We start from the raw sequence: 23186 nt of genomic DNA, 5'->3' as shown, positions 1-23186 counted from the left end.
CAAGCAACTTCTTAAATAAGATGAACGTTTTATAGCTTTAATCTAGTTAACAACTCCATCATGATTCAGTGGCTTGGTTTGCATTTTTTTTTTCCTTTAAGTGGATTAAAGCTGTGATTTTCTATTTCAAAAGGAACAAGAACATGAAATGCGCACAGAACTGGCATTAGCAGCGAGAAGCTTCAGCCTGAGAGGAAACCTTGAAGTTTGCCGTACGGCATTGCCCAAATAACACAAGCCATAGACTTCAGGCTTTGTGTTTTACAGTGAATTACAAATCTATACTTACAAACTGACTCACATTAATTTCTGGCCATCATACCATGTCAGCACAACAGGAGAAGAAAGATCCACCTGCTTTTTAATGTTATTTTTCAATAGGAAACTTAAAATAATGTGGTTTTACTGATAGCAACACTGATACACGGGTGACTTGTTTTGAAATTTACTGTCTTTCTTGTATCCTAAATACCCTCTCACAGTTATTTCAACTGATAAATTACAGACTTTGGCGCTAAACCATTAAACCCTTAAACTGCTCAGGGTTTTGTAGGCCATCTCCAAAAGCACACACAAGAATATTTAAGAAAAATGTTTCACTCTTTAAACAAAACTGTTAAAGCACAGAAGTTATCTTTAAAACACAGCAAATGGATACATACACTTGAGCAATATTGTGGCAGCCTTACAAATCTTCACATTTAATGAGCTGCCTCCTTGTGCCTCAAGCACAAGATGCATCCATCTACATCACTCAGACTTGCAGTTTGCTGGCTAAGTACAAAATCAAAACAAAGTATAAGGTTTAGAACTATTTAATACATCTGGCAGTATGATGTGCTATTTTCTCTCCCCATCCCTCTCGGTGATTCTAAATCCCAATACTCACTACTATCCACAACCTCTTACCACGGTCAGGATTTGTGCAGGTCACATTAATCCTCAGGCTAGATGTGAGGAAGAAATTTTTTACGAGGGCAGTAAAACACTGGCCCAGGTTGCCCAGAGAGGTGGTAGATGCCCCATCCCTGGAAACATTCAAGGCCAGGCTGGACAGGGCTCTGAGCAATCTGATCTGCTTGAAGGGTTGGAGGGGGGTTGGACTAGATGACCTCTGCAGGTTCCTTCCAACTCAAACTATTCTACGATTCTAATTCACGATGGAAGCAGTCAGCAGCCTGCTTCCTCCCTGTGGAACAAAGAGTTAATTTATTTTCTCAGACCTGCTGCAGTTTTCCTTAGCCAGCTAATGTTTTGTTTGTTTGGTTGGTTTCAGTTCCTGGATGCTGCTATTGGCATCCTGTCATCAACACATTTCTGTTTCAGCCACTTCCTAGCAGATTGACTAAGGCCCACTCCCCTTCCCAGGCAGCACTCACTTCCCACGTCTGTATTTTCTAATGACTGAGAAGAAGAAACAACATCAGAGCAGGGTCTGGAGAAACTATGGTCAAATTCCTCCTTGACCAGCCCCAAGCAGGAGGTGAAGGCAAAGAGAAAGAGGGAATCAAAAGGATTGACTCAGCCAACACAGCCATTTCCCAGCTGTTGTATAATAACTACTACCCACGGCTCCTGCAGACAGCCTTTGATGAAAGGGTGTTTAAGTCTTCTCTAACCTGCCCCACCAGCACCTGAACTGTCAGCTTGTAAACTGCTCCGGCCCAGCCTGAGGCCTGCGCCTCACACAACACTTTCATCTCCAAATCCGAGTTTGTCCTTGGTCAGAGTTCCAAAGCCACTGCTTCTCTCTTTAGGCTGTGTGATAATTTTCCAAATTAAAGTGGAAAGATTTCAACAAATAAGCTAACTGTTCAGTTCAGGCCTGCCAATGGGAAGAAGAAATAAAAAAAAAATAAATAAATCGCTGTTCCAAGGCTTGGAAAACTTATAGCAGAGACTGTTTTCTATGCAAGAAGCTAGTGTCCGATAAGGACAAGTTGGTGACTATCAGCTCTTCAGAGCATTTTTATTTTTCTTTTAATTTCTAATACACCGAAGCAGGTGGTTTCCATAAAGTCTCATTTATAATGTTTTACATTGAGTAATATGAAATCATTTATTAGCTACAATTTGTTCCTCTCAAGCTGTTAGAAGTTAATCGCATTATTTCTGTATACATAACAGAGGCATTTGGTATAACAGGAGAATCGCCTTTGCTTGACTAAACCAGACTTCCACTTAGTTGTTTTTCCAAAAATATTTACAGTCTACCTAAAAAGTACCTGTATACTATACATACCCAAAGATACATCTCTTTTCTCTACTAAAGTTTTTCACCTTGTAAGTTTGCATGCAGTACTATATAAAACTTTTGCAATATGAAGGAAGGATAATACGGTAAAACTAAGGGTCACTTCTCCAAAAAGAGTTACTGGAAGGATTTATTAAAAACTAATGAAATATCTAATGGATTATTATCTGAAAAGCAAGTGCACCTGCAACACAGGGTTTCTTTTTGTTCTATTGAACATTTTCTAAAGCCAAGAGAAAAATGGAAAAATTAAGAGAAAGACAAAAACTGTACAGATTACTCATAAAAGCATACTGAAGGATGAAAACCTAAGCAGGCAGCAGCCTCAATCTTCTGGAGTCAGAGAAAATTAGACTTGAGACATCTTAAAATTTTCTTGAGAACATATCAGAAAAAAACATTGATGTAATTGTTCCTCCTTCAGTCAGACTTAAAGCACAGTTCAGTCTGAGTATATTCAAGAACTGAAGTGATAAGTTACTGGCCATGCAAAAACAAAGAAATAATGGCAGCTTGCTTTGTAATTGCTTTGGCCCAATTTAAACCTAAGTGGAGACTACAATAGAAGATATATTGCTCTTTAGTAACTGCTGCGCAACTTGGATGACATTGTAGCATTGTGTAAGTTTTGGATTTTGTTTTGTTCATTGTTGTGGGGTTTTTTTTTTTTTAAAAGAAGTATGCTTTCTGCATTTTGCTGGCTTTGTTTTAAAATGCACAGCCAGAGAACACATTAGAAACTAATACAACCTTAAAAACCAATGCTCATATACAAACCATAAGAAAAATGTGAACCACCATTACTTTTTGCCAGTCGAAATTCTGTTTGCAGATCTCAACAACTATTTTCCAAAAGCTAAGCTAACAGTCAGTGATCTAGCAAAGTCTCACTTCTATGACCAACTTACTCACTACAAATCTGGTATAATTTTAAAATACATTAATCCACTAATTATAAGTCTCTCTGTGGCTACTGATGCTGAAGGAGCAGAGAAGGCTCGTATTACTTGTGCTGTAATTCGCAAAACAAGGTATTTATTCAATGTTCTTCAAAAAAATAAAAGGTTTAACAGCAGTCACTGTCCTATGCTACCTATTCAGTATTTCATCTCCAAAAAAGTTTAAAACATGGAATTCAAAGTCAAGTTTCTCAGTCTTAGCTTTCAGCATCCCTCTGGGGTTAAATCACACGTCCCTCTCGCAGCAGCCACCACCAGGAGCAGAAGTTCCCAGTGCTGGTACCAGCCCTGCTGGGTCCCAGGGTGACAGAGGGGCACGTGCTGCCCCACGCTCGCTTCAGCAACAGAAGGATTTTACAGCTCCTCATGGGTTCCAGCTCTGCAACTGCTGCACAATAGACCCAGCCATTAAACCTGTTGGGATTTGTGCTTTGCTTCCATTGAACTATTCTCTAGCCTCTATTCAACTTCAGAAGTATCCTGGCTTCCTTCCAGTACCACTCCTGTTCTCTTTGATTCTCTCATTTACATTCAATGCGATATTCGTTCATTTTTCATGGTAATTGTTTTAATATTCTTATCTTCAAACCTTCAATTCCCGTTGGTTACATAACCTCCTCTTGTCCTCCTTTGTCTTTTCCTTCTCTCTTTTATCCAGCTTTTTCTTCTCTATCATTACTCTGAGCTTTTTTCCTTCTCCATATAGTATTTTCTTCTACTCCCTATTTCTTGCCAGCTGGAAAAAGATACTTCTTTTTCATCTCATTCTTTTTGTTCTTTTGTTTGCTTGCACAGATTAAAAAGCAAGACTGCTAGAGCTCAAAAGCATCTGTAGACCAAATCTGAACACCAATACATTTTACATGTGGATTCACTTAACTTTTAGGAGATGCAAGGATATCTTAACAATAAAGAGACATTTTATTAACTAGGAATAACAGATCACATCCACCAGGAAAAATGCAAGTTTAACAAAAGTGCTGAAGGCCATAAGCTCTCCCTGTTGACACATTATACCACTCTTCCGTCGCAGAAAGCTCTTCTAACACAATGTGAAAAGATAATGGCAAATTACAAAATTAGCATCACATCTAGTTTAGTGTTTCAACTGCAGAACCAAATATTATGTCTGGCTTTCATCCAGTCTGCCTAAAGTTTCCTGAGAATAAGAACAATCAAGATGATACAGCTGCCTCTTCAATCTTATCTCGGATTTATAGTCCTGAGGGCGCAGGCAGCTTGAGTGAATGGCCACCAGCTCAGAACTAGAGAGCCCCCAAAAGAGCAGCAGAAACTCCAGCACAAGCCACAAGACCTGTGTGCAGCTCTGACAAGACAATACTGAACTCCCTCCAATCATGCCTCAATTACGGCTTAGTATTCAAGATAACTTGGGATTTTTTCCAAAAGCTTTCTTCCTCATGTTTTGTTTTGTTTGTTTTTACTGCAATGAAGCTGCACAGTACCGAGAGTGTTTTCAGAAGTCCTAGTTCTACAGGAACACGAGCACATAGCTAAAACATCAATATACTCTATTGATGTTTTTCACCGAACGATCTGGAATAGTCAAATCCTCAAAGTTCTCTCTTCCTCCCACACCCCAGAAAATGTGTTGTGGGTTTTTTTTTTTCCAAAAAAAAAAAAAAAGAAGAAACTGATGGAAAAATTAGCTTAAAGTTTTACCTTAAAATAGTCCTCCTCCCCTAAGTCTTAACTATGAGCCACTGTGGGCTTGAAAATATCTACACATCACTGTTTTAACAAAATTCTTGGATATGTTACTACTAAAAAGCAGAATCGTAGTAACTGCTATCCTGGAATATAACTTCCTTCACAGGGCCTTTTTCAGTCTCCTATCAGCCAGAGTTGAGACTTCAGGCACTCTATCTTATCTGTCTAAAATTGTATGACTTCATCTTTTACAGGTCAGTTAAACCAGCAAAAGCCATGACAAAAGGAAACATTTTTTCTACTTCAGGCACTCTATCAAAAAGCAGTGGTACCCTTGTTCTTAGGCAAAAAGGGAACCAAAGCTATAGGTCACTGAGCTTTATTCTTTTCCTGACTAAATTTATCATGCTAGAATTTCTTCCTGTGAGAGTCACAATCTCCTTTGCCTATTTTTACATTTTGTTTCTCTTTTAGATCCACCTCCTCAATGCAGAGGTTGCTCCACGCGCCGCTCTCACCAGCTCAGTAACATCCTGTTCGTGATGAGAGTTCCTGGTTCCTTGGGGCTGGATGTTCCACACGTACATGGCTGATTCAAACACAATATGAAACTATTGCTGTGCATAATCTAGATCAGTTTATTGCACAACAGCGTGAACTCTTACAAAAGTTCTTCTAGGTTTCTTCTCCCCATCCTCAAGAGAAATCCACCTACACATGGACTTTGCTCTCATTGGCTTCACTACTGATATCCAATTTTTAACCAGAAAATGTATAACAGATTTCTAAACACTTAAGCATTGAAGGTCTATATTTTTGTTGTTGTCTTCATGTGTTTCTAGTAGGTATTTTTCTGCTTTTTATGATCTCTTCTACTACTGGGTACACTCAGTGATTATTTTTAGACTCCTGAAAAACTCATATATATAACTTCCTACCTCTAACATCCATACTTTTTGATTCAAACTCCTGTTTTCTAAAATAGAAGATTTACTCACATAAATCGGGGAAGTATTAAATCATTCTACAACTGTTTTCTTCCCTATATTTTCATTTCACTTTCCTGCCTTGTGGTTTGATTATGTTGGGAGGCTTTTTAATGAATTTTTCACAGACATACAAACTCACTCCTATGGCCTCACTTTCTTACAGTTAAATACAAGATTTAACGCATTATTTTACATCAGAAATAGTGAAAATCCTCAAGCCAGAAGATTAGAACAAGTCAGGACTCATCATGGATGCTGCCATGTTAACTGGTCACAGCGTAGAAGAGTCCCATGGAAATAAATAAGGAAGAATGGGGCAACCAGAGCCTAAATGCTCGGGGCAACAGCAAGTAAGGGTCATTAACTGCTTCTCCTATGGCCTAGAAAAGGGCATATGCCAAGCAAAGAAGATTCACAGCTGCACCAAACTTACAGTGAACCATCAAAACATTTTTTTGTGACTGTTTTTGGTAGAAGAGTTTGCAAAACCACTGAAGGCAAGTCCACGCAATCCTACAACCTGAAACAAAACCAATGTCTGTTTTCCTGATGCAACAAAACAGCAATCCCGGAAAAACACAACCAAACATGATGGAGAAGAAAATAGTACTTAGAGAGTTAATACAACATGACAGTTCCTTAAGGTACAATTTAATTACTGCATTTAAAGCAATCACCAATTTTTATGTAAGCAAACCATCAACAGACAAATGGTTACTTATATTTGAAAAATGTCCTTTCATAGAATGTCTTGCATACTCAATAACTAAAAATTTAGTTACACTGCTTTATTATTAAAAAAAAAATTATATTGCAATTAGTTTACAAGCAGTCCCTTAACAACAGTGCCTTCATGTGTTTATTATAGGCATTTTCTTATTTTAAAACTAAGATTCAACTATGGTTTATGGTTGTAATTCTGTCCTCCTACACATCCACAAGCAAATTAGGTCAAACTATTTGTAAAACCTCCTACATAGAAAGGAGTTTATTTTAAACTTCATGTGTTTTAAAATCTCAAACAAAGTCAACCTACCAACATCATAAACCTTGTGAACTGTCAAGTTTTTGTTCCAGCCTAATAAGGCCTCCTAAAGCAGTAAGACCCAAGATGTGACTGTCCATGGCTAGAGGTTGCATCCACATGGTGCTTAATAACATGTTAATAATGTTTATTATATAAGTTTCCCTAATTAACTTCTAAACTTATTTCTGCATTTGGCGTCTGTAAGATCCATTGGCAATGAATTCTACTATGTAATCATGTGTCACCTGAAAAAATATTTATTTTAAGCCTACTGCTGGGTAAGAGCTAGAAGTCATCAAAACTGTTATAAAATATGATAAATAATCATGCTCTCTTCATCTTCTCTATACATTAGTAGCTTTATATGCCTCTTACATTTCTGAACTCATTTCTCTTCGAAGTTGCAGAGTCCTAAACATCTTGTTTAAACACAGGTATCTCTCTCCCCATATGTAAGTTGGTTTATCCTTATTAAAAGAAAAGACAACTGCAATGTTTGTGCTACTGCAGATCGGTCATGGAAGTCATTGTGTTTGTACAGAACTATAATGCAACTTCAAGACCTCTTGAGTAGTAACAATTTAGACTGCCGTCCATGTTAGTTAGCCAGGTCTCTCCTGCAAGAATTATTGTATCATATTGTATAGTTAATATACTTGCCATTTTATTAATTTGTTATCTTGTATTATCTTTCCACAACTATTCACATTCACAGATTTGGGGGTCTTAATATCATGAATGGTGTACAACTGCAAGCTGTCATTTTGCTGTTTAGCCTCTCTCATGGACTTATTAGAACAGCAATATCTCCACAAAGATCCCTGTGGGAGTCTATTCTTGGCTTGTGATAACTGATCTTTTATTCTTATCTTCATTTTTCTCATCTTATAAAGTTATTAACCTGAGAGGGCTTCTCTCTTACTTTTGTGACCATCTGGTTTCTCCAAGAAACTTTGGCAGCAGCTGTCACAGACTAGGAGGGTTAGTTCATATGGGATATACAGTTCTAATGTGACCACAAACTCACATCCAATCAATTTGCAAGCTATAATCTGTCTACAACAATCACATTGGCTCTTCTTTATTATTTTATATTCTTCAGGTCCATGTTCATTTTTCATATTTATAAACATATCTTCTCATTTAATTCTATGACAGTTTTAATTAATTTTGATACGGACAGAAACAAAACTTTCTGGGCTGTAGCTTCACGCAGATTATGCAACATTTCCAAATTCAGTGATTATGTATTCAAATTACTCCAGACCTGTTGGGTGAACCCTGATTAGTCCAAGCAATTTGTTATTACTCATTTTAATCAGCTTGTTCTAAAAGTTGTTTCCATAACACTTGAATTTCAAACAGACCATCTGAGACATCTCAAGTAAGCTCCAGTGCAAGAACATTCATGTAGAGTCCATAATTAACAAAGATGCAAAAAGAATCTTCGTAAGATTTGCTGCTAAAGATTTTTCTTCTGCTAGTGTTCTCACACCATCTTGATCCTTACTGGGCCTGTAGACTACAAGGTCTCTTGCTTCTGATGTGCCTGAGGAATTTCTCCAAGCTCGTTCTGTGCCTATCTTCTGGTTTTCACACGTAACTTACCAGTTATGCCTTCTCTTGTTTCCCACATTTGGTTGCAATTTCTACTTCATAAAATCTCTCTTTAGCTCTTACAGATCTCTTTTCTTTGCAGTTTAACAATAATGAGTTTGGGTTTTTTCCCCTCCTTGTGACAGATGGCAGATATTTACTCTAACATTTAACATGGTACCTCTTGATACCACAAAAGGCTTTACCCTTTTGGCCATTATTTTTAACTATTTCCTAATAAGCTTGCTCCCTGAGATGTAGTTCTCTCCATAAAACATTACTGCGACATATTTTACACTTCCTCTTAAGATAATATTGAAATTGCACTCATTATATTTACTTTGTACGGTAGCTCCACAGTAGTTTAGCCTTCAACTAGGTCTTGTGCCCTGCACATTTACCAAGAGCTGCTCCTCTTGTGAGCTGAGAGCTCATCACAACACCCAATATATTGTTCTTCACTTCTGCATTTACCAAAAGTCTTCACAGATGTAACAGAACCATGGAATAACTGGAAATGCTTCTTCCCTCAGCATCTTACCTCCTTTAGCACTTCACAGTAATTTTCCATCTCATTTATATGGTCAGTAATTTAACCCTCGCAGTATTTAGATCTATTTGCAGATAAAATCAAACTTTAAGTGTACTTTCTTATCTAGACATAGGTTTGATCGTAAAACCCTAACATATAATAACACATCTCCCAGAGCATAGTTTACATTCTCATCTCTGTATAAATGTTTGCCTTTATACTAACATTCTCTTGTACCAGTTTTCTGAGATGCCAAATATGTCAGTATCCAGATTTCAAACTAGCATTACAGCTTTCACATTTCAGATTTTGTCCAGAAGCCCATCTGTAACTGCTATTAGTCTTTTTCTTATATTTTATAAAGAGAAGCAAGCAGTAAATACATACATGACGGTGTTAATCCCTGACAGTTGTTGAAACATCTGCAGACCACAACCCACAATTAAGGCTCTTCGAGTTGGAGGGTATGTTAGCATTCTGCAGATCACAGGTCCAGCTTAAAAAAAAAAGAGAGAAAAGAAAAGAAAAGAAAAAACAACAAACAAAAGAATACGTAATAGTTCTTTAATAGTGCTTAAGTGATTGCTATCAAGACAATGTTCCCAGGCATAACAGGCTTTGCATCTTAGTTTCAAACAAACTTGGATTATTTCAATTATTTTTTAACAACTTAATCATTTCAGTTCAGCTTTTCCACACTGTACCACAAAGATGATTTTCAGGAAGTCCAGTCAAAAAAATTAAACTGTTTTTGTACACAGTATATACTCCTGGTAGCAAATGTACAGCTCTCCTATATCATACTAACAGGCTGCACAGCTGCTGCAGCTGAAAGTACTCAAAGTTATCACCAAATATCATTGTTTTCTTTCTAAAAGTTCCCACTGTTATTGAGAGCTTATTTCAGAAATGCCATTATTCACTACTCAGATCTGGATCTTGCAGATAAAGTGTTCTCCCTTGGCCCCCAAACACCCAGTTTCCACAAACCAGTTGCAAGTGTGGGTACTTTGAAGGTATGGGATAAATGTTCTGTACAGCTGTAAGGCCAACAGAGGAAGCATTTATTTTTCCCACACCTTTGGCAGTAATGGTATGAGACTGCATTCAAAAAGCAGAAAACAGCTTCTCAATGAAGAAAAAAAACCCAAAAATTCTGGCAAACAGAGCAAGTTTTCTTCTCTGGTAATTTTAAATTTTCAAAGTATCCTATTTTAGAAAAAAAAAAAGGTAATACAGGAATCTGTATGATATCAAGCAAAAATTTAAGATACTTGACTCCCTTATTTACTTACTCTCTTATTTACTTGAACTTGTTTCTGTCCAGCATGGTATTTAGGGCAGAACATAGTCTGGTGAAAAATTCTATGTTTTATACATCTTACAATATCTGGTACACCTATTCAGAATACCTAATACAATAGATCACAATAGTCAATATAGTTGCCATAAAAAAAGTGAGGAGGATCTACATTTTTACATGTTCAGTCTTTCCCAAAATACAGAAAATATGAAATGTGTTTATTCAGTATAAAAAACCTATATGGATCTGTTAGAGAAGAACAATTTACATATGCAAAGAGTTTCAACTTCAGAAAGGTGACAATCTGTGAACAGTTTCAATAGGGGAACTCAAGGGGGTTTAGATAACATTCTCTTCACTGAATGATAATCAGACCTGCCAAGAAAAACCTACTTTCATTTTAAAATTATGGTATTTTTAATTCACATCGCAATTGCATCACCACCTAACTTTGCTTCTTTACTATTAACAGTAGAATGGAGTCTGAGAAATTTTGCAGGTGGTTCCCAAGTACCATTAACATTCAGACAGTTCCACCTGCCCTGCCACAGAGCCACAGCACAACCTTAAAAATGTCTCTATTTGAGTAAATACAAATAGAATCATAGAATCGTTTCAGTTAGAAGAGGCCCTCAGGATCATCAAGTCCAACCATGATCTAACTCTAGTACTAAACCATGTCCCTGAGAACCTTGTCTATGCACCTTTTAAACACCTCCAGGGATGGTGACTCCACCACTTCCCTGGGCAGCCTGTTCCAATGCCTGACAGCCCCTTCCATGAAGAAATTTTTCCTAATATCCAATCTAAGCCTCCCCTGGCACAACTTGAGGCCATTTCCTCTTGTCCCATCACTTGCTACTTGGGAGAAGAGACCAACACCCTGAATGCTACAACCTCCTTTCAGGTAGTTGTAGACAGTGATAAGGTCTCCCCTCAGCCTCCTGTTCTCCAGGCTGAACAGCCCCAGTTCCCTCAGCCGCTCCTCAGACTTGTGCTCCAGGCCCCTCACCAGCTTCGTCACCTCCTCTGCACTCTCTGTAGTACCAAAATGTGCTTCTTATGATGAGGAGCTCAAAACTGAACACAGCAAATAGAGCCCACCTCCGTATCTGATAAGATATTCTCAAGCAAGACATGTGATAACACTGGATAGACAAGTATATCAAAGGGTTCAGTGGTCAAAGTGGCACTTCCTCAGTGGACAAAACACCAAAACCAGCCTGGGCTGTCAGCTAGGAGCAACCTGGAGCTCAGACATACCCTCAGGTTTCTCTTCAACTCCAAGCTTTACAAAGAAAATTTACTAACAAATGCAACCATGAACCTCTGTCCACAAAACCAGCTTTCAGGTTTTCATACTTGGCCCCACACCTGAGCACGGAGCCATCAGGCTTAAAAACCTTTATCTGGCAATTGCAGCATCAGTCACGAACTCAGGCTGCTGAATGTAGATGAGATGGCCTCCATTTCTCACAAGCTTCCTTATAAAGTGCTTAACGGAGTTGAAAATCCATCTTTATCTCCACAGGACCTTACAATCAACCTAAAGCTTGAAGTCCACCATCAATGAGTACACTTATTTAATAAGCTGGAACTCTGCCCCAGCAGCAGGGGCTGCTAGGAAAGGAAGCAGAAGCATCCTAAGGAACTGATGCAAAGTTTTGAACAATTCCTGATCCACTCAGCTATTTGATGGAAGTTACATAAAACTCTATTCAAATCCAGCATTGTACAAAACAATTGGAAAGAAGGCATTAAACTGAATAGCTAGAAATTAAAGCAGCTGCTCCCAGACAATGGTTTGAGACTCAGAGGGAGTCGTGAACTCTCAACAAAACCTCATCACACAAATCGGTTTGTGTGCCTGAAGGGGGGCCCTGCAGAAGGTTTAACACCACGTAGTGAAGTCCAGAGCTTTACTTTAGAACCCCAGACTTTTAGAGCATCCACTCAGCTAAATTCAGTACTTGTAATTTTTCAGAGTTCTGATTAATTGGATCAGAAAAATGATGCTAAAAATCATCATACTAGTTCAAGTCAGGGATTTTAAAGTTTCACTCCAAATCTGTACCATGGCAACTGCACATATCAATAAGCATACACAAAATTAAAGGATTTTCTTTCATAAAATTCACAGCCTTCAGGTTTACAAACCAATAAATGCAATCAAAGAAATAAAAGAAGACGTTAATCTCTATATTAAATGAGCTTTACAAACTCCACTAAAAAACCCAAAGGACTTTGACTGCAAGGTGGCTGTTTTTAAAACAGAAAATGAGTTTGAAATGTTTTATTAAAATTATTTAGCCCTAAAACTAATTATATTATGTCTGCATTTTCCTGTCTTCAATTCTGCCACCCATCTTCTGTTATATTACAACCTTAAAACTAAACAACTCTAGGCAAAATATGGTTGCTTACAGAGAATGAGTCTAATCTAAAAAATAAAAAACAAAACAAGTTTTGAGAATTAAATACATTTTTCTTTTGAAAATAAGTCTTCTGAAGACTGAAAGTGTGCTTCAGGAGTTTCTGATAACCGTTAAATCTGCTGTTAGTTATTACAATAGATTAAAATAGCACAAAACAATAAAATCATTAAATCTTTAAAAAGGGGAACGACTTAATTGCTCACAGAACTAGAGGGAAACAGATGATGCAAAAGATATATCACAAAAAAAGCCCCAAAACACCACCCACAAACAGCAAAAATTTGGCAATTTCTACAATGGAAAAACCAGATATTTGTCACCAGAAGTCAATATTTTTTGTTCATGATAGTTCTGCCTTAATTGCTGTTGCTTTCTTTTCTGCTAGATTAGAAACATTCCTGCATTTGAACCACTCCATTTGAACTTTAGAAACCACAGCAATGTTTGCTTTCCTCCTTCTAATCTACGAACAAAAATGAAGTCAAAGGATGAGACTTCCTAATGTCATGAATAATTTAATGAGACTAGATTTAGTTGGACTTTTTCTGCTGTGGATTCAGGTAATTACTTTATCTGAAGTAAATTTCCTTAATGCATATGTTTACGAGGGTTCAAAATCTGCTGCAGTAAAGGGCAGCTGAATCTTGATGTAGTGACAGTGCAAATGGCAGCAATAAAGAACACTGGAAAAACAAGGACAACGCTGTTGTAGAAGGCGACATTACATGTAGTGATGATGCATGAAATGGATCATCATGGTCTAACTGGCTTCTTCTCAGCCTGGTCTAAACTGTCTGTATAACAAGACATTCATCCTTACAAGCAAAAGCCAATATTAGAATTTGGAAGTTCGGCTTCACATCCGAAAAGCCTTATTAGCTTACACTGAGCTAAATAGGGTGGGAAGACCTGTTCTTGCAAACCTTTACTTCAGAAAGTGAGTGATGCTTTCCAAATGTTACATTTTACAAGTGGATATCTGAAACTTTTAATGACAGCTTCCTGTGCTTTAGCTGCTGTTCGTGTTATTAGGCATAACCCACAAGTTCGGCATAGAAATTGGGAATCACCTGGTAAGGCATGTTGATTTTCTTCTGTAGGTAAAATGGATTGGGTGGCAATCATAGGAGCTTGGGTGTGACACATTGCCAACTAAAAGATATAGAGACTTTTCAAAAAATGACAAAACAAACCCTGGTTCTAAAAAGAGATTAAGTAACAAAAGCTAAAAAGCAGAAGAATGGATATTAATGATGTTTCAGCATCTCCCTCTGAAAACATACTGCATACACTTCCGGGGGGATAAAAATATTGTAGATAGACATAAAGTCAACCTAAAAAATCCCACAGCAAATGCAGGCAGACATCCGCTGCTTGGGAAACCTTGTGATCCCCCATCCCTCAAATTAGTAGTACAATACTTGGCAAAATTCCACAGCCAGGCAACTATGGTTCGAGATGAGGCTCTGCCAAAGTCATTTGCAGGTTCAAACATTCTTTTGCCAGCTAATCTAGGTGACAGCTTGGAGCAACAGCTTAAAACTATGTAGGGCTCTTGCCAGCATTTTGTGTTCTTGCTGTAGACGAGTGTTTCCAAAAAGGCTCGGCCAAACAATGAGACACTCACTCATCAATTAAACTTAATCTTCAGATCAGTTTCTCAGACCCATTCTTGTCCCAGTGCCAGTCAATACCCCCTCTTCAATCCAGATAAATCTTCAAAGAACAAGTCTACAGTTAGAAATGGGACAAAAAAGAGAAACTTGCAGATAGTGCTCTGGATAACAGAAGATAGACATGGGAGCAATTTCTCTGTTTTGCCTTTCCTCACAGAACAACAGCTTCCAGCCCCGCTTTCTCTGCATCATTTGCAGAACATTCCTCTGCCTAAGACTCCTCCTCTTAGACTTAGCTATTATTTTCTGCATATGAATGACACAATAAAGCAAACACCCTTTCCCTCTCCAAGCCTATTACATCGTTATTTTCCTAAAGTATCAACTTCATTCATTTTCACAATGTCTTTCTGTAAAATTCACCAAATCACAAGAAAACAGAAGTAGTTTTAAGATCAAATTCACACTATTTATCCTCAGTAGATACAAAACAATTTTATCTAAGTACACTCTCAATAATACAGGAAGCTTCCTACCTCATAGAATTCTCTAATCTGTTGAGAAAGCTCAAAAGCATTGCTTGCTTCAGTGGTTTGTTTTTTTTACAGTATAGCCCTCCATCAGCCAAAAATGAGAAAAGACCATCAGATTGCCTAATAACTGAGTTACAGCATTTTTTGATTTTCCACAGCAAATATATACAGTATAAATGGTATAACAAGACAGCCTGCTCTAAAAGCAAATAAAAGCTAATTAGACATAACCATTTCGGTTCTAGAGAGTTAAGTAGTGCAAGAAGGTTTTCCACACCTAGTTGAACTGAAAGAGTTTTTTCGTTGGCTCAGGAAGCCTAGATTGCAAATAAATGGCCCTCTAAATGTTCTTTTTAATCCACACACTGAGAACAGAAACACTAACAATAAAGAATTTTTTTGGTTTGTTTTGACAGCAAGTTAGGTTGGTCTCTTGGGAACCCTGAAAACAAAGCAACTTTCCTTTATCTGTAAAAGGGAAAAAAATCCCTTGATATCACATTCTTTGATATAAAGCTTTGGTGACAGAAAATCAATGACTGAGTACTTGCACAAAGGCAGCAGCAGTTAAGAAAACCTTTGAATAGGACAAGAAGGACCGACAAGCAGGGAAGTAAAAAAGGAGGGCAATTTTGGCTGTGTATGACATGTTCTTTAGAAAAAACAGAAATTACCGTAATGTAGTCCTTTAAACTGAAGAAACCGTGACAGAACTGATAACAAACAGAGAAGAGTGGCCATTTACATGATGCCAGCAGGAGCTGAGAGAAGTGGCCACAAGGACAGTGAGATTCCGTGTGTGTGGAAGAGGGACCCTGGTGTGGGACCACGCGAGCTGAGGAGTGGGAGGTTTACCTGGTTCTTTAATAGGAAAAGTGGGGTAGGGATGGAGAAAAGCACTGATTGCATCGTGCTCCTGTTCCAGCTCTGGTGGGCACCTTGGAAATAAAGCAACAGGTATTACGGTGGACTTGTGCACACCTGCAGGCTGCCCTGTGGTTTTAGCAAACAAACGTTTCTTTTCACGGGCTGCTCTAGAACCGCTTTACACAGGAGACAGGAATGTCACCCTCACTTAAAAATGGAGAAAGGCAACGAAGAAAGATAAGATGATGTAGCCAGCATTACACAGGCACAACCAAAATAAGGCAGGTGTTGTAACAGCCTCAAGAGCTTCCCACTCCATCTCTCATCAAGTGATGAAGTGCAGAGCATTCAGCAGTCTGGAATTGGAAAGCTTTTTTTCCTTCATTGCAAAATGAAGAAAGACAATTAAAATAAAATCACAGCCAGGATAGTTCAAAAGTGCTTTTTTTTGGTGGTGTTGTTTCTCTTGCTTTTCAATTAAAAGGGCATCAAAAAAAGGTGATGACTCAGAGTTCCCTCCAACCCAGCCAGTAACCTACTCTCAAGCTGATCTGCCCAACTGTTATTGTATTAATACTTGTACAAATATTGTATTTTAATTCCTGGGCAACACACTTCAAGCCTTACATATTTTTGCCTTTTTTTTTTTTTTCTACCAAAAGTCTTACTTTAGCATTTTCCCTTCTATACCTTGTCGCCAAATGAAATATCCGTGTACCTGCTCTAAGTCAGTGGTTTAACAGTAAAAACAGATTTCTACTTCTTGCCCTCCAAAAGAATGAGATACAGGGACAAATTCCCAGTAGGAAGGGGAAAAAGGTCAACAAAAGAAGTCGCCATGGGAACTTTTGGATACAATCTGTTGAATGTTCACTTCTTTTTTTTTAACTTTATTAATAGCACATTTAGTTTAGAGCATCACCTTAAAAAAGGTTTTAAAAAAAACCAGTTTATCTAGGGGGCCTGTAAAACTCCTTGTACTTTTGAAAATTCAGATGCCATTAGTATGAGATCTTCATTAAAAATAAAAGAAAAAAGTTAAATCAGAGATGAGGTTCACATTTAAACAGATTTTAACAATGTGTTTTGAAATCAATATAATTTTAGCACAGATCAGCTGGGTTCCAAAGCTATCAGAGGGGAGAAAAATCAAAAAAATCACTTTAGGTTAGAGTCAAAGTACTTGAACTTTGACTTATAACAACAAGATAGCACCATCAATGGTTGTATAAATGACATACAGCACAGCAGGCTAGTTTGGAACTAAAAATAGTAAGTCTTAAGAAACTACTTCAACATCAAAAAAAACCCCAAAAATATGAAGCATTTGAACTTGACCACAAAGCTGAGTTCCACTGAAGACAGAACACTTAAACATTTCACTGAACTGCAGCCTAAAACCACATCTTAACTTAAAGGATCAGCTAATTTACTACATGTTAGTATTAACCATATTCCACCAGAAACACAAGAAGTCTCTAAGACAACCATTTCCACTCAACAACAGCATGTTTTTCAGCAGAGAAGGCTACCGGAGGGTCAGAGAGAGACCCAGGCTCCCCAGAGGTGTGCAGGGGGAAGACAAATTAGAATGCAGAAAATTGGGACCAGATGTGAGGTTGTTGTCTGTTTATTTTGCACCATAGAAGTGGTCAAACACAGAAAGAGAGATGCAGACAGGTCGTGGTCAAAATTTCACTGAAAAAGTTCAGGAGAACCCTGCTCTGACTTGTCCTGCTTTGATTAGGGATGAGATTACACAACCTTGAGAGGTCATCTGCATGATTCTCACATGAAACCTACATCATTCTTAGATTTGTGCTGGTACCAGTTATTACAACCCTATGAAAAACTAAGTCTGGTCCTTCACAGTAGCCAAAAAAACTCCATCAAACTGAATATTAGGAATTAACAGATTATCACGATACTTTGTGACAGTGCACTTCTTTCTACTTCTATTAAAACCTTATTGGCCTTCCAATATGTAATAATAGCACTATTTTCACAGTTATCTCAAGCAACAGTTACTGAAAAACATCCTTGCATGAAGATCCTGTAAATCTCAGCCATCTCCATATCACCACCAGCACATCCGCCTCTTTTTGCAATTTCAGGCCTAGGCTTCGTTAATCAAGAACCTGTCAGTCACACTAGACTGACAGTTTTTACCCTGAGAATTTATAACCTCTGTAGAGAATATAAATCAATATTGGCACCAGCAAGTGAAAATACTCAATTGACAACTCTCATAACTGGTATGAACTATGACACAGCAATAAACACCTCATTGTGGCCTTTCAATACACAAAAGGGGCTTAAAACATAAATGGGGAGAGACTTTTTACCAGGGACCACAGTGACAGGACAATAGGTAATGGTTTTAAACTAAAAGAGAGTAGATAAGGTTGGATACAAGGAAGAAATTCTTTACCGTGAGGGTGGTGAGGCACTGGGACAGGCTGCCCAGAGAAGCTGTGGATGCCCCAGCCCTGGAAATATTCAAAGCCAGGCTGAAAGGGGTTGTGAGAAACCCGGTCTAGTGGAAGGTGTCCCTGGTCATGGCAGGGGGGTTGGACTAGACGATCTTCAAGGTCCCTTCCAACCCAAACCATCCTGTGATTCTAAGATTGTTAAGAGCTGTACAAAGTTCTGGTCCCCTTTGCTTTCTCCCCCTCATTTCAAAAAAAGGAATACGAGAGACATGAGGAAAGACTAAGAAAAAGGCAAAAAGAGCAATCAAATTAATGGAACAATTCCAATATACAGCAGTGCTAATACCATCTTTACTAGGCCCCTGGGTATTAAAATGCAGATACGATTATATCATATTAGTGTAGTTATGTTTGGATTCACTACAAACTAATATTAACAGTCTCTTCAGTGTGATTCTGCCTTCGTTAGTATAATCAGCCTCTGCTTTAGCTACAGGTGAAAGCAACAAATCAAGTGCACCATCCTACAAGCTGGAGGAAAGGAGCTGGATTAGGTGATGGAAATGTAACAAAAATTTCATAAAATCAAGTGACACAATGAAGGTGAGTAGAGACTATGGTTGTTTCAAAGTAAGACAGAAAAAGAGATATATAAAATGGCAGATGCAGAACCAAAAGCGCAGCTATCATCCAGCATGTGTTGGCCACTACTGAGACAGAAGAGCAGTGAGACAGACTCTGTCTGACACTGCATGGCCATTTTTATCAAGTGTGAAAAATCCACAGTGTAGTGGACGTTTGGTTCTTGTCTGTGGTCCAGAAGACAGAGACAAAGGGCCAAATTTTTGCTACTGCAAATTATACCTCACTGGAGCAACCACCTGCTTGATTCCAAATCAGCCACCTGCTTAAGTATTATCACTGGCTCAACTAGTAATAATTTACAATTTGAAAATGCAGAGAACTGATGATAACCTCTTGGGCTATGATCCTAAGAAGTGTTTTATCATGAGAACTGAAGATTATGAAAAGCTGATGTTCGTAGCAGTTTTCAAATCTTCCTCTTTCTGTAGGATTCACATACAGCTTATCTGAAGTTTTACATTCCAGCCACTCTGGAGTTTCAGACATAATCAAGTACTTCACAATGAAGTATGATTCTTCACAATTTTGTATCAGATATAATAATTAGCATCAATGCAAAACCAGCACGGAACCAGTTTATTTGCACAAAGAAGAAAGCCTATGGAGAATCAGATTAGTAACTTCTTGATTTATTTCATAATGCTGTCAATGGTAGCAACAAAACTCCTCCAGCAAGATGCACTGACCATTTTTAATGTACCTTCACCATAAAGTCTTACTGGCTTCCAGAAATTAGAGAGAGACCGTCTCTGCATAAACTTTAGATAGTTCCACAAGAGTAATTCTTGCTAGTGTCAGTGAGACTGACAATAAGTAGCTGGATCTATGTACAATTATTTGTACAGCTGAAATAATTTTGTCTGTTGATTAACAGAGAACATACAGTAGGCCTCACTTTCATTAGATCTTTTTTTAAAAGTAATTTCAAAACCTGACACACTGATGTGCTGTATCATTAGCTGTGACTAACTTGGTGAACGAAGGCTCCAATTAAAATGGAATTTAAATAAAAAATACCTTTTGTCTGCTGTTTTATGCAGCATTATAGTATCTTCCCATGTCATGATGCTGGTTTTAGGAAAAATTGAATTAATACTCCCTAATGGACAGTTCAAGGTCTCTCCTGTACTATGGAATACATCTAATCTGCAAGCTGCTTGCCTTACAGCAAGGGAAACCCTTCTGATCACTTTCAGCATAATGAAGGTAGAATGGCATTGCCTAAATGCCATGTTTATTAGCCATGTTTATTAGTCTTTGTAAATACGAAATATTTTAAAGGACAATTATTTAAATAGCTGTTGAAAATCCAGTAGAGTGTAAGATAATGCTTGATCTCTTTTCCCCCAGTTAAGTATGCGCTACAGGACAGAAGCATGCAGGACAAGGATCTTTTCAATGCTTCTGTGCAACCTCAAAAGATTCAGCAGATAAAAAGGAAAATCAGAAGGATTGTATTAAATTACTTAGAGAGCTCAGGCCCATTTTTCAAAAAGATACAGAAATTCTGAGAGATGTTCTCATGCATTCCAGGAAGCAGATTTTTATGATGATTTTATACCCTTATCGAGTTAATCCACCATCTAAAGGAAAGCACAGTATCCAAATGACAGCCATTGTTCAGAAGACACTAACCTGGCTCTGTGTGTGTGTGTGTATATATATATTTATTTTTTTTTTTAAATATATATATATATATGTAAACTAGTGTTTATGATGCATCTCAATTTCCTCTTGTGCTCCCCTACTGAACTCCATCTGTTTTAAAATTTTAAAGAGAAGTTTTTAAGTTTTGGACAGACATCATGTTTTCAACCTGTGTTTCTTATGCAGCAGCTTCCAGCTGGTCCTAATCAGAGAAAGTGGCCACAATAACACAAGGAAAATGGAACCATTAAGAGTGGAGCCAAGCCCCACCAGAGCCACCACTTTGAAGGGGCACATTTCCATTCCATCACCATGTTTGACCATATTAAAATCAAACTATTTCAGAGAAAGATCATTTCTCAGATACCTGCAGCGATATGAGCCATTGCCATGTCAACAGATATACATTTCTTTCTTTGGCAATAGATACTAACAATAATTTTAAAATACCACTTCTAAATATCTTGCAAGAGGACTATTCTCTCAGAATGAAACGGAGCATCAGGATTTCTTCAGTGCTAAGAGTAAAAGCAAGCAAGTTTCAATGTGGTAGTGAGAAGAACCACAACAAGCTTTGGCCTGCAAGCCAGTAAGAACAAAAGTGAGACTCACACGAAAACTGGAATGTTAAAAAAAAACCCAACAAACAAACAATCAAACAAACCCCCCACAAAACACTACACATTCTGATGCAACTATGAAGGAGTCAAACTACTACACAAACACTAGAAGATGTACGAAGATCAACTGATCTCCAAATACACACTGGGCAAGGACAGGTCAGAATTCGTATTCAAAAAGTCCCACATTACAGGAAAATTGCACACGTCTGTGTCACTCACAGAGGTGATCTGGTGAGCTGCTTCAGGACTACAACGCTGGCTGTCACAGAATGTGATACGGTACCAGTCAGGTTAGGTTATAGTTGGACTTGATGATCCTGAGGGTCTCTTCCAAGTGAAATGATTCTGTGGCTCTTATGATCATGGGAAAAGAAACACAGTTTATCACAGAATAACATCAATTTTTTCCCAGAGGGGAACAAAGTACTAAAAAAGCTCTTGCACGCCAAAAGATGAAGGGAAGGTTTTAGATAACATTCACAGCACAGATTTTCACTGGCACATTGCTGTCTGCCAGCACACGAGGGGATGCAATTTCAGATAGCACTGATGTGCTGGCAGGAGGCTCTTGTGGAGAGATGCTACCGAAAATCCATAGAGTTTTGGGAGTAGGGATCACTTGAACTTGTTTGTTTGGCAAGGGTGGATTTTTCCCCCATTATTGAGGTACCAGGACAGCAATGCCAAACCAGCAGAGTCCATCCTCCTGTGTTCTCAGGGCTGTACTCCCACAGGAGCTGTCACAGCTGTTCCTCGCCCCTTCCACCACTGTCACCACCACGTACCACAGAGGTCCTGCCTGCAGGCAAGAGCCGTGCTGCTGCAGAGCCCCAGGACACAGCAAACACTCAGTATTGGTATGGGGCACAACTGTTTCTTTACTAGAAGATCAGCTAGGACAGACATGGTTTTGTTTCACTTCTATATTATTTAAAGAAATGGAAGCTTCTGACTTCTTTGTCAAAATTATGGATTTCTTTTCAATACAGGTCAGAATCTATCAGGGCTCAGCCTACCCTGTGCACAGGTACTTGGGTTTCCAGCACCAAACAAGGGCAAAAAACCACTGTGCATCTCAAACTGCCCTGCAGCACTGAAGAGCCTGAGGGAATATGCCCTAGCTGATAAATGAAGACTAAATAAAAAAATAAGTAAAAACTGGATTGGCATCAAAACAATCCTATCCTTTGAGCTACTCTACATATACCCTCCAGACCACAACAGAAAATCACTATTTTAATAGAATCAATGCAGCCATCTACTGAAAACCAACTCTTTTAGATTCTTTGGGTTGCGCAGGCACTACTAACTGTCTGAACTGGATGAACTTTCGAGGTCCCTTCCAATCCCTAACATTATGTGATTCTGCGTGTGAAGCTCTGTCCCTGGGTCGATATATCTGTGCCAGCAAGCTGCTTTCAGATCAGCCCAGCTGTCCCTAAAGATGCTGCACGAGAACATGTTCAGCTTCTTCTCAGTTTCATTTCCTAATGCTCATTTGTGCAGGAAGACAAAAGAGCAACAATAGAAACAAAACCAGCAGCACAAGGGCATGTACAGGTAAATCAATAAATATACTCCTATATGTAATAAATACACAAGAAAGTTTACATGTTAGGCTAATGGTTGCACATGGAAGATGCTGCTAGAACCTGCTATATAAATATTTTTTTTGCCTGATCACATTCCAGGCCAAACCTGTTGGAAATAAGAAATAATATGAGGAAAAAAAAAAATTTGCATTACCGTTTCATTGACATTCTTCAGGTTTCAGCTTAACATTACAACTTGCATCAATGCAGCAAGCATTCTCAGCTGTAACGCTATTTCCAAAAAAAGACTCAAATTCCTTTCTTAAGGGCAGTAACAGCCTAAACTATACTAAGGGAAGAAGCTGGTTTTAGGACCAATATGAAGTCTTACTCAGGGCTTCACAAGCACACGTGCAATGCCTAAAGGCAAACATGATGCAAGACAAACTTCAGGTAGTGATTCACAGCATCCCAGTGGAAGAATGTGCTCAGCAACTAGTGGTTACTGAATTGCATTTCAGTTTC

At 38.3% G+C, this 23186-nt stretch overlaps 1 protein-coding gene across 1 annotated transcript in view; it reads right to left on the bottom strand.

The window, feature by feature from the left end:
* SLC2A13 (solute carrier family 2 member 13) overlaps positions 1 to 23186 on the bottom strand; it is a gene marked incomplete at both ends in the record, with an annotated part of 148271 nt that overhangs the window by 67110 nt on the left and 57975 nt on the right. Inside the window, one exon of the mRNA XM_080359507.1 lies at positions 9416 to 9524. Coding sequence (XP_080215633.1) covers positions 9416 to 9524 — 109 coding nt within the window. The remainder of the gene's footprint in view (positions 1 to 9415; positions 9525 to 23186) is intronic.

This window comes from Nesoenas mayeri (genome assembly GCF_963082525.1).
Source record: "Nesoenas mayeri genome assembly, chromosome: 1".
NCBI lineage: Eukaryota > Metazoa > Chordata > Aves > Columbiformes > Columbidae > Nesoenas > Nesoenas mayeri.
This window is presented reverse-complemented; position numbering and strand designations above follow the sequence as displayed.